This window comes from Salvelinus alpinus, chromosome 9, assembly GCF_045679555.1.
Source record: "Salvelinus alpinus chromosome 9, SLU_Salpinus.1, whole genome shotgun sequence".
In the NCBI taxonomy this organism is placed as follows: domain Eukaryota; kingdom Metazoa; phylum Chordata; class Actinopteri; order Salmoniformes; family Salmonidae; genus Salvelinus; species Salvelinus alpinus.
Genome location: NC_092094.1, coordinates 80242776 through 80255156, shown reverse-complemented (window position 1 = coordinate 80255156; position 12381 = coordinate 80242776). Strand labels below are relative to the sequence as shown.

Genomic DNA, 12381 nt, shown 5'->3' with positions numbered 1-12381 from the left:
CGCCTTTCTCCTCCATTTTCTCACTGCCCATCCATCCTTCTACCTCATTCCTTGTCGTTCAAGTCAGTCTCACTTCCTGTCATTGGGAGCAGAAGAATTAATACGTCAACTTCCTAACAGGCACCAAGCCTTTCCTCGGAATAGAATGGCATGAGCACACAGCATGCTTTTCATTCACCAAGAGAGTTAAGTGTCCAGAACATTTAAACAAACGTGACTGTTGAAACTCAATATAAATAAAATATTTATCCGGTACGACACAGAGTGTATAAAACATTAAGAATACCTGCTCTTTCCATGACATGGACTGACCAGGTGAATCAAGGTGAAAGCTATTATCCCTTATTAAAAATCAACTTTAAAAATCAGTGTAGATGAAGGGGAGGAGACAGTTTAAAGAAAGATTTTTAAGCCTTGAGACATGAATTGTGTATCATTCAGAGGGTGAATGGGCAAGACAAACGTTAAGTGCCTTTGAACTGCAACGCTGCTGGGTTTTTCACGTGCAACAGTTTCAAGAATTGTCCACCACCACCCAGAGGACATCCAACGAACTTGACACAACTGTGGGAAGCATTGGAGTCAACATGGGGAAGCATCACTGTGGAAGGCTTGACACCTTGTAGAGTCCATGCACCGACGAATTGAGTCTGTTCGAAGGGAAAGCAACTCAATATTAGGAAGGTGTTGCTAATGTTTTGTACACTCAGTGTATATGGTCAGGTCTCTTGAAACATCACTAATATAGTGCATTATATAAGTGGCAACCTGTCATTCAGGTGTTTCAGCCTAGATCAATGCTTTCTGTGGTGGTGGGGCAGCCAGTGGAAAACACGTAGTGTAGGTGTTGGTAATGTTCTCTAGTTGCACCATGATTATCTCTGTGTTCTGTCCCTTGTGGGGACAGTACGTCACCGCCAAGTCTAAGGGTAGACCTTGAAAATCCAAGCCCCTTATGTGCTGCCATAGAGTTACATTAGAAGTGCCCATCCAAGAAGGCTCAAGGTCATTGGCCACAGATAAAATGACGTTTATATCTACCTTAGCTTTGATTGGACTGTCAATATCATACTTACAAAATCTTAGCTAGCAGTCATCATGAATCAAGTCGACAATATACTGGCAAATCCTTGTCATATCAAGAGGAATTATAGATAAAACGTATCGGTGCTCATCGCCCAAACATTACACAACAAGTTGGAAATTGGAAATTCAACAATTAGTGGTTTGAGTGGAATCAGTGACAGTGGCTAACTGCAAGCATTGCAAAGCGATCACTAGCCTGCTATTCAGTGGAGTGGCTGTGTGGTCCCAAATCTGGGATTAAGTGTCTCTTTTCCAAGTTTAAAAATGATAAACCTTCATGCTGTCAATTAAGCATGATTTGTGCCGTGCTCGAAACTTGGCATTGGGAAATCAGACTTCGGTGAGTTTAAGTAAACTGTGAATTCCGGAAAAAACGAGCTCCCACTGGAAAATATGTTTTGAACGGTCATTCAACTCAGAATTGTAAGTCGGGAACTCGGGCCTCTTTCTAGAGCTACGACCTGAAGATCAATGACGTCATCATGATTGGACCTTGTTTTTTGCCGAGTTTCCAGTTGTCTTGAAAGCACCATAAATCCAGAGAATGACAGACTTTGATCACAAAATTTGCCCACGAAGGACCACCGTGCCACCTTCCTGTTCAAGTGAGCAAAGCACAACAAGGGGAGTCCAACAATGTAATGTATGCTGTTGCATAAATTATGTAATATGCCAGGGAGATATGTATACTGTAGCTAAGAAAGTATTACTAAGCGTATGTTGTGTAGTAAGTTGTTAGTAGCCCATGTGCCTCACCCTAATAATTTGGTCTATTTATCCCTCATTTCACCTACTGTTCTGACTTGGTTGTTTTAGAAAAATGTAATCATTGAATTTTGTAAGAGCTTTCATTGTCTGCTTATATGCCTCCTACGGTTCTGACTTGGTGTACAGGGAGAACACTAAGAACGACCCATGTTCTGAATTCTGCTGCTGTACATTTCAAAAGTGCTGAACAAATATTTATAGCTAGCTCGCTCATTAATGTCTTAATAGAAATTACGGGTTGCCTCTTATCCGCTCGTCATTCCCTTATGCCATAGTTTGTACATCTCAGTTGTCAGTAGAAACCACATTTGTTTAAGCAAGTCAGCCATATCAGTTGTGTTTTTTTTAAAGGCAGTAAATGAGGCTGAATGAACTGTAGCAATGGTAAGGTGTTGGGACTGCTGTTGGGACTCTGCTGTTGGGATAGCTTTGTGTAGGCCCTAACAGTTTGTCACTGTTATAGTGCAATTAAAAAGTATTGTTTAGAGTTGTGGCTTTGCTGGCATGCATGCCACTTTTTTTTACCTCACCAAGATTTACATGTTTTAAAAATAAATTTAAAAAAAATTAAAAAGGAGGAGATTCCCCTAGTTCTAATCAGTGGCAAAGGGGGATACCTAGTCAGTTGTACAACTGAATGCCTTCAACTGAAATGTGTCTTGCGCATTTAACCCAACCCCTCTGAATCAGAGGACTGACCCCAATTAGTGAACTGGTCGATTGTTTGATCGTTAAGCTGTTGGGTCGACCAATATTATTTTTTAGTCGAGCAATAACAAATAAAATAAATATGCACATAGTGCATTCGGGAAGGATTCAGACCCCTTGACTTTTTCCACATTGTTACATTACAGCCTTATTCTAAAATTGATTAAACATTTTTTTCCTCCTCATGAATCTACACACAATAATGACGAAGAAAAGTTATTTTTGAGACACAGCGGTTGAAACCAAAACAAACACACATTTGGACTCATCGGACCAAAAGGACAGATGTCCACCAGTCTAATGCCCATTGCTTGTTTTTTCTTGGCCCAAACAAGTTTCTTCTTCTTATTGGTGTCCTTTAGTATTGGTTTCTTTTCAGTAATTCGACCATGAAGGCTTGATTTCACACAGTCTCCTCTGAACAGTTGTTGAAATGTCTGTTACTTGATCTCCGTGAAGCATTTATTTGGGCTGCAATTTCTGAGGCTGGTAACTAATGAACTTATCCTCTGCCGCAGAGGTAACTCTTCGTCTTCCTTTCCCGTGGCGGTCCTCATGAGAGCCAGTGTCATCATAGCGCTTGATGGTTTTTGCAACTGCACTTGAAGAAACTTTTGAAGTTCTTGACATTTTCCACATTGACTGACCATCATGTCTTAAAGTAACAGACTGTCATTTCTCTTTGCTTATTTGAGCTGTTCATGCCATAATATGGACTTGGTCTTTTACCAAATAGGGCTATCTTCTGTATACCACCCCCACCTTGTCACAACACAACTGATTGGCTCAAACACATTAAAAAGGGAAAGAAATTCCACAAATTAACTTTTAAGAAGGCACACCTGTTAATTGAAATGAATTCCAGGTGACTACCTCATGAAGCTGGTTGAGAGAACGCCAAGAGTGTGCAAAGCTGTCATCAAGGCAAAGGGTGGCAATTTGAATATAAAATATATTTTGATTTGTTTAACACTTTTTGGTTACTGCATGATTCCATGTGTTAGTTCATAGTTAATGTCTTCACTATTATTCTCTTCAAAACAGCAAGCAAAGTCAGTTTTTACATCCATTGAGAATTACAATAGTCTCTCAATGCATTTGAAAAATGGTTACGCGCTCTCCCTTTCGATAACCACTCAGCGTGAAAGTGGAAAATGTCATGCTTGACTTGGACTGAAATAGGTTCCGGTACTCATTGGACTGAAATAGGTTCCGGTACTCATTTTGGGTGCTGCTACTGTTATATATTTTAGGTGCAGGACAATAATTTTGAGCTAGTATTCTATAAGAGGAACAGGAGCTCAAGCACTAGAAAATTAGGTGCTGGTACTCAGCTCCGGTGAGCTCCTGCCCAAGTCAAGCGCTGCTTCGTATACCTTGCGCAAATAGCTTACAGCTGTGTCTGTCCCAAGCTCACTGGCATGGGAAACTGAGGGCCCAGAATTTGTTACACAATGTTGCAAGTTCGCTAGGCAAGGTTGGGCTGGACCAAGAAGTTAAAAGTTGATACAATGTTTCAAATTCATTGCAGACAGGCCATGTGCAGCCAATGTGACTTATAGAAATATATATACAGTGGGGAGAACAAGTATTTGATACACTGCCGATTTTGCAGGTTTTCCTACTTACAAAGCATGTAGAGGTCTGTAATTTTTTATCATAGGTACACTTCAACTGTGAGAGACGGAATCTATAACAAAAATCCAGAAAATCACTTTGTATGATTTTTAAGTAATTAATTTGCATTTTATTGCATGACATAAGTATTTGATCACCTACCAACCAGTAAGAATTCCAGCTCTCATAGACCTGTTAGTTTTTCTTTAAGAAGCCCTCCTGTTCTCCACTCGTTACCTGTATAAAAGACACCTGTCCACACACTCAATCAAACAGACTCCAACCTCTCCATAATGGCCAAGACCAGAGAGCTGTGTAAGGACATCAGGGATAAAATTGTAGACCTGCACAAGGCTGGGATGGGCTACAGGACAATAGGCAAGCAGCTTGGTGAGAAGGCAACAACTGTTGGCTCAATTATTAGAACATGTATTTACACACACAATTTTTTTATATATATATATATATATTTTTTTTTTAATCAGGATATTTCCTACCTGCAGGCTGCAATGTTTTTATTTGTTTGCTTTATGTAGGCTATTTTTACATAGTTGCAAGAGAAGTTACTTTTTCGGTATCTATTTTTATTAACCACATGACAATGATTGAGATATGAAGACATTCTTATAAATGTGCATCTGAAAACCTTAATTGACACGCAGATCGGTAGAAATGGTAAGATAAATGGTCATTCCACATGAGAAAGGGTGCCGACTCCTCGTGTAGACTATTACCTGCAACTTCAGGAGAGTAATGGCCGAATCTGCCAAAGCCAGCAGGAGGAGAATAGTTGGCTCAGGTTAAGGTTTTTCCTCTTCTGGTTATCTATATTTCTGGTGCCCTCGAGGCATTTTTCTTATTTCATCAAACCATAAGCTCAATGCATATAGTTGATTTTATTTTATTTTTTAAACATGGGGAGTGTATACGAAAAAAATACAAGTTCACATTTTTCGAAAGAACAGATGACTTTCGGTCGACAAAGATTTTTTTGTTTGTTGGGGACAGCCCTGATTATAACACCCCCCTCATCTTGTGTTACATTGCTGTGTCCATTTGGCCGAGGCCCAGTCCTAACAGTTTTTAATGATGAAGCACTCACAGCTACAGTACTGCACAACAGACCAGTTACAGACCATTAAACTCACGATGCTGACTGCAGCATAATAGTGCTTGGAGAGAATAAACTGCTATATTGATTTTACTATAAAAAATTTAAAAATTGTAAAACGGGCTACTCATTTGCCTTTGTGCCACTCTGGGGAGAAAGAATGTGTTATACTCAAAGTAATTATGCAAACAAGTGGCAAATGGAGATTGACATGTAGAATGCTACCAGCTGAAGTCAAGTTGATACAGGTATATACTTGTGACACAAGTTAAAGTTACTGCAGCGACACAAACAACGTATTGATGGTTAACCCAGAGCGTGTAAAACTGTGGATCTTGCATTTTTAGACAATTACAACAGAAAGGTATGACTAAGCAGAGGCAAAAGAGGACAGAGTTGCCAAGACATCAAGAAAAAGTCAACTAAACATATCCTGTTTTTGCCCGTGTACAAGCTGTTCCTAATAATTCTCATACCAAACTATTATTATCCTATGATGGCATATTTCACATGACATGGAGTCACACAGCCAGACAGTACATGGAGGGAAGTATAGGACGTGAGCAGCTCTTTTCGTGATGTCTCTCTGGCCTGAGACTGAGGGAGAAGTGTGTTGACCTTTAGGATTTTGTCCTGGGTGGACATCCCTGCAAGGGGTTCTTTAAAAACCAGTGACTGGTACATAATTGGGCTCTGTCGCCATAGTTTCCATGTGATTCTCTCTGAGTAACACAAAAATACAGACGGACCCCCTTCCAGCCACGGGACATAAGAATGGATTACTTTCGATGTTTATTTGCAATGCTTTCATCCATGGAAATAGAATCCATGGATTCTATGCCTTCCTCATTGGTGGGAGGTGGAGGTGTGCCTTTATCCCAGCCTTGGCACACCTGCTGGCAGAGAGCCAGCATACAAACTAAAGATGAAAGCATATCCTTTCGGAGTTCATATGTGGAGTTCTGTATTGCTTTCTGTTCCATACAGTAATTTAGCATGATATTGGGGTGCTGGGTCATTGTGCATTTGTGTGCCTATCGATGAGCGATGCCCTAAGTCTTATGGTAATATGGGTCATCAAGGAAAGATTACCACACTTCCTGTCCAGTGCTGGAGGGTCAAACCAAAGTGATTAGTGCATATGATGAACAGTGCAGTCTCCTTAAAGGAACTTCATAATAGTCACTTAGTCATTACTCTAGCACCATCTGTCAATGCGTTCAAAGAAAACCTTTACAGTCTACAACGCCTTCACCAGGAACGTTTAGTCAGTTTAATTAAATTAGCCAGTGGGTGATTCCTCACAAAACAAGACCATGATTTTGGCATATCATAAGTTCTAGAGTGGGATCTCTGCTAGTTTGAGTTATGTTCCAATTTGTAAGCATTTCCAACAGAGTGAATGTGAAAATGGATTCAAAATTATCACTGCTGATAATTTGCAATATGTGCAAGAATGCAAGTAAAAAGGCTGTGAATGGTTAAATTGCCTACTATGCCAATTTCTCTGTACACAATGGCCCATAACTTAAACTAGCAGAGATGACACATTGGAATGTTGATATACACCCACAGAGCAGTGATGGGCAACTTGTGGCCCATGCCCCAATTTTGTAGGCCCGCCATCTGGATTTCAACTTACTGTTGAGAGTTAGAATAGAACACAAAGTGCAATTTCAAAATGTAGTTGTGTATCAGCCGTTTCTCTTGTTATTTCCATCCAGTTATGTGAGTAAAGTCATACTGGGGGGGGGGGGGGGGGAGAGACACACTATATTGTTCGACATGGGATTTGTTTGTGTCTGTAAAATAAGTATGTGGAAAATGGCGGCGGAAACACAATTAAGCACTAATATTGATATAACCATCATATTGAAGTAAACTTAGAGTCAAACGATATTACTGTATGTTGTGTGGTCCTCCCACTGCGACTCTGAAAACCATGCAGTTTATTGGGCTACAGATTGAATATGAGCTTGATGCTCTTTTCTCATATGATGAGCTTGATGCTCTTTTTCAATATAAATATCGACGGTCTTATTCTGGTGACATGATGAGCGATGTTGGACTGCCGTTTGACAAATAAAATTAATCTCTCTTTTGTCCATAATCATCTCATCATGTAGACTAGCCTACCCGCACAGTATCTATGAGCTGTTGGCTAGAGCGCATATTGCAAATGTGCCTTCCAGAGTAGGCAACTGTCGCCAATTGGAAGGAAACCTAGCTACTGACAGTCACTCAATTAGCCATGTCAGCTAACAATTTTGATTGTTAAGTTAATCTAGCCAGTTATCATGGCCGAATACCGACCGGGCACGCAGGGCTTTCGATTTTGTTAGTCACTCTCAATCAGATATATTAACAATGCATAAGGCATGGCAAATGGTGTAGAATTGCAGGAAACTAGCTATAAAACTGCAAATAAGTATCTCCACCCTACAGCAAAATGGATAGAATTGCAGCACCCCCTGATAAATAAAAATAATATAAAACTGTATTGCTTCTATGAGCGGACAAAAATGATCCTCTTTACTGATGGATTTTCAAATTGTAGACTGGCACCAGCCAGGCCATCAGCCATCGCAGGGGCTCAAGGGTGGATTTTACATCAGGTTAATTCTGCAATTCCCCTTTAATAAAACCTCAAGGCCTGAACTCACTTCTACAACTCACCTCTACAATCAAAACTGTTTCCATAGAAACCTTGTAAGACAACAGTACACACTGCAGCAGGTAGATTTAAAGCGGGCAATAACCTTATATCATCATCACAATCTAGGTGGGTCAGCTAGTTTCAAAAGGCACTAAAGTCTCTCCCCTCAGACGCTAGCAGGATGATGAATGGGGATCAGGAGCCACTACGCCAGTCCATGCAGAGAGCACACAGTGAGCCTTATCAGCTGTTCCCAGTGGCCACCGTTTGTGTGGTGCCTATGGCAACGTGCACGCCTGCCTCATTGCCTAAGATGTCTGCCTGTGTTTAAAGCAGCAGAGCGGGAACAATGATGGACATCCTGGAGCATCAATAATGGGTGAGTTACATGTCTGCCTCTACACAGAGCAATGGATAGGCTGTAGGGAGAGAACGTGCCACATATCAAAGTCTCCCTTGCTGTGCGCACACGCTGACAGAAACAAACACGGACAATGGGGGACGATCTTGTGTACACAAGCACTACAGAGAGAGCACACATAGCACAAGAGAGGGTTGGGCTGGGAAGCGGTTGTAGCAACATATAAAGTCACCTGGGATGATGTAACTGCTCCTGTATGCAGCGAGGGATGGCTGACTGAGGTAGGTAGCTAGCTAGCTATCACTAACACCTCCCTGTTAGTGGTGCGCTGGTTGACTCCTAAAACACGCAGTACTCCAAGGTTATGTCCTCGAAGCGTGCTGGCTTAGGGTCAATCGCCAAATGCTTTTGGGAACGGGCAGATAAAGTTCATGTCTATCCACTGAGGCAAAAATATCCACTGGCAAAAAGGACAATGTCAAAGTTCAATTCAATAAGAGAAAAGCTGCAAAATTAAGAGTTGAAAATAAAGAGAAGAGATTATACAAATTCAACAGTCACAGGACAGGGACTTCAAATGGGCCTATGGCACATCAAGAGAACTGTAGCATGACGCAGAACAGAGCCACATGTATCTAGATCACACTGTCAGCATCATAACCAGAGATGATCATAATCACCAGTGAAATACTGCTCAGAAGGAGGCAGTGAGTTTACATCACCAATAAAGCTTGGTTTCAGGATCAAGGCCTCGTGTAGTTTTTTTTCCCTAATTTAATTCAGGCTCCCAAACACCCTCACCCCACTGATGTTCCACCACCTCACCCTGTTTTCCCTCTCCTACTCTGCCAAGCAACAGGCAGAAGAGAATAAAAAGCTTCCCGGGTCACAAACAGGATTGATGGGAGTCAATAGGTGTCTCAAAATGCATACTACTGTGCTACAAGCACCCAATTTGGAGCACGCGAAAGTCCAAATCAAAGTATGCGAAACAGAGCAGAGGGCACTTATCAAATGTTACTCCATTTTTTACATATTTTGAAGCATGCATCAATGCAAGCTTCAATGGAAAGTATACAAAGAAATATGACGCAGCCACGTAAAAATTATATAATTATGCAAATTCTCTTGAAATCAACGGTGGCCATTACTTGAGCTGAAGCGAGAGAAAATTTACTCAGACTTGAGAATGAAATGTTGCCTATTCACATCTCATATGTAGCCTGAGTACAATATTTTATCTTTCTACGTTAATAAATACATGCTGTGTTAATTTTGTCATGGTTCCCTGCCTACAATACTCATTGTAGGTCGTAAGCCCATAGTAAGATAATAGAGCTAACTGGCTCGCTATCACTGTTAACTAGGCAGATAGGCACAAAGAATTGTTAGCTAGCTACCCATGAAGAATGGACCTTGGATAACATTGGTTTTAGGTCATTTTTGCCTGTTATACTAGCTGGTTAGCTACATTATTACTATTCACATATACAGTAGCTAGCAGATAGTTATGAAGTAAAACGTTTGCTTTGTGTACATCTTGTTTAGTCTCTATTGTTGCCATTGTCGTGGCTGGAATACGGTTCAGTGAATGGGGAGATGCAGCGTGAGGTAATACAGTAGGGGGAGTGTGAGTGCTTCTCAATTAAATGTTTTATGCGTTCTCCACGCCCTTGTCCTAACAAGCTGGCTCCTGAGTGGCGCAGCAGTCTAAGGCACTGCATCTGAGTGCTAGAGGCGTCACTACAGACCTTGGTTCGATCCCGGGCTGTATCATAACAGGCGGCGATCGGGAGTACCATAGGGCGGCGCACAATTGGCCCAGCGTCTTCCTGGTTAGGGAGGGTGTGGCCGGGGTAGGCCGTCATTGTAAAATAAGAATATGCTCTTAACTGACTTGCCTAGTTAAATAAAGGTAAAAAATAATAATAATAAACTTGCTCAAGAGAACATCCTTGGAGAATGCACTTGGAGCATGAGAGTGTGGAGCAGGTAGTATGCACATTGAGAAACACCCTATAAAACATTAAAGTCCTATTCCAGGTCAGATATCAGCCTGTGATGTCCCAAACTTTCTATTGCATAATATACCCTTTTAAATTGAGTAACTTTACAATATTGAAATGCAACGTCAAAGAGCTAGCTATAGCTTCCTTACAGAGACCATCACTACAACAAGCTGTATTACTTCATCCCCAATACATGCCAACTAAAGGGGAGGTATCCTCATTTTGGCAGACTTGGAAATGGAGAAAAAGGAAACATTTAAGACTGGAAGCCAAATACTTCTGAGTATTTTCTGTGAAATTGCCAAGCTATTGAGTCACCAATTTCTTATAAACTTGAGGGGAAAGCCTGTTTCATTGCACCACACCCCTACCATTATCAGCCTAAACAGGACAAAAGGTCAATAATTGTAAATATATTGCAACTCTCTCCAATTGACAAATATCAAAAGTGTTTCTTCCATCTCCCATCTCCTTCCAAACCTTACAGATATCCCCTTTTTGACAGGCTGGAAATATTGTATTTCAATAGGGCGGATACATTGTTTCGACCAGCGTGCGACCACCCGGTGGCGGTGCTACACTATCGTTTCGATAGAGTGAATGCTACAATGTTGCACTGTTTAATAAACTATCGTTAATCTTTACATGTATAATTCACGCTTAGTTTCTTTACATAAAATCGAGGCACATTTAAAAAGTAGGATGGTTGCCTTTTCTCCTTCTCAAGATGATGGGAAGAGCACAGAGCCGCGGTATCCGCCCTACACGTCTGACAAACCCACATGGCCATGGATGGTCTCAAAATCGAACCTATAGTCGAATTGTTAAAAATCGTAAAACGTTTGGGAAAACTGATCCCCTGCGCAATTTGAAAGACTATTTGACTTCTGTATGCGCAGTACTTCAAGAAACAGTTTTTGAAAGCAAATGGCAACAATATAATACAACCAATTGGTACATCAATAACGACAGCACACGTATTCACTGTCCTATGCACTCCAAGAAAGAAAAGTAGCTTATATGTTCACTTTATACCGGTACCCCCCCAAAAACGTGCCCGACTAAATGCATTTGTTAATTTAGGCCTAACATCTACGTACAATTATTATTTAGATAAATACAGTCAAGAACAAACTTTTCACAATGCGACAGACAGGCTGCTGGAGAATCTATTCTGGAACGTACCTTCACAAAGAGCTCGATAACGGGCTCGTTATCCGCCTTGATTCCATTCTGGGGTACCGACAAAGACATTGTGAACTAAACTTTAGAAACTTTTCCAAACGAAATCGTCTTTCCCCACCAAACAGTTATCTTCAGCCTAATCGCTCTTCTTTGCCACCCCCTTTCCACGGAGTATTCGGATAACCGATTTTCCTAGGCTGGTGGCTCGCTGCAATTCTCACACAAGAGTGGTGGGAGGAGAAAGTCAAGCACAAAGATGGCAAGAGTAGTGTGCTATTGGTGCAGCCCGTCCCTTTGACTCTTCGGTATCTCTACAGGATTTCCGTGCACAACAAATTATTGTCGTTTATCAAACTGTTGCACGCAACATTATCATTGATAAATCAGAGGCACACTATATTTCTGCCCTCGTGAATGACCGTTACAACCCCGCCTGGAAAACGCCCTCCAGTCACCTTTTATGGTAACAAAAACGCCCTCATTTACTGTATGATTTGTAGATGTTGGAACTGGGCCATGACCGTTTCTAAAAGAAAGCACAATGGCAAAAAATTGTACTTTTCTGTAGGTGTGGGCAGAATGTATAAAACCTTTTCAGTGACTTAAAAAAAAGTGCATGCACATAGCCAGTTCCAAACACTGGCCGCACATTTTGGTATTGGTATTTTTTTGGTGTTTTATTAGGATCCCCATTAGCTGTTGCAAAAGCAGCAGCTACTCTTCCTGGTGCAAACACAAAACATGAAACATTACATAATACAAAACATTAATAGACAAGAACAGCTCAAGGACAGAACTACATCAATAAAAAATATAAAAAACTGTGGGAAGCATTAGAGTCAACATGGGCCAGCATTCCAGTGGAACGCTTTCAACAGTC

At 41.0% G+C, this 12381-nt stretch overlaps 1 protein-coding gene across 1 annotated transcript in view; it reads right to left on the bottom strand.

Annotated features, from left to right (window-relative positions):
* Positions 1-11936, bottom strand: part of LOC139530716 (chloride intracellular channel protein 4-like) — a 29123-nt gene extending 17187 nt beyond the window's left edge. The window contains exon 1 of the mRNA XM_071327359.1: positions 11502-11936. Within this exon, the coding sequence (XP_071183460.1) occupies positions 11502-11570 (69 nt within the window). The 5' untranslated portion in view covers positions 11571-11936. The remainder of the gene's footprint in view (positions 1-11501) is intronic.
* Positions 11937-12381: the final 445 nt, after the last annotated feature.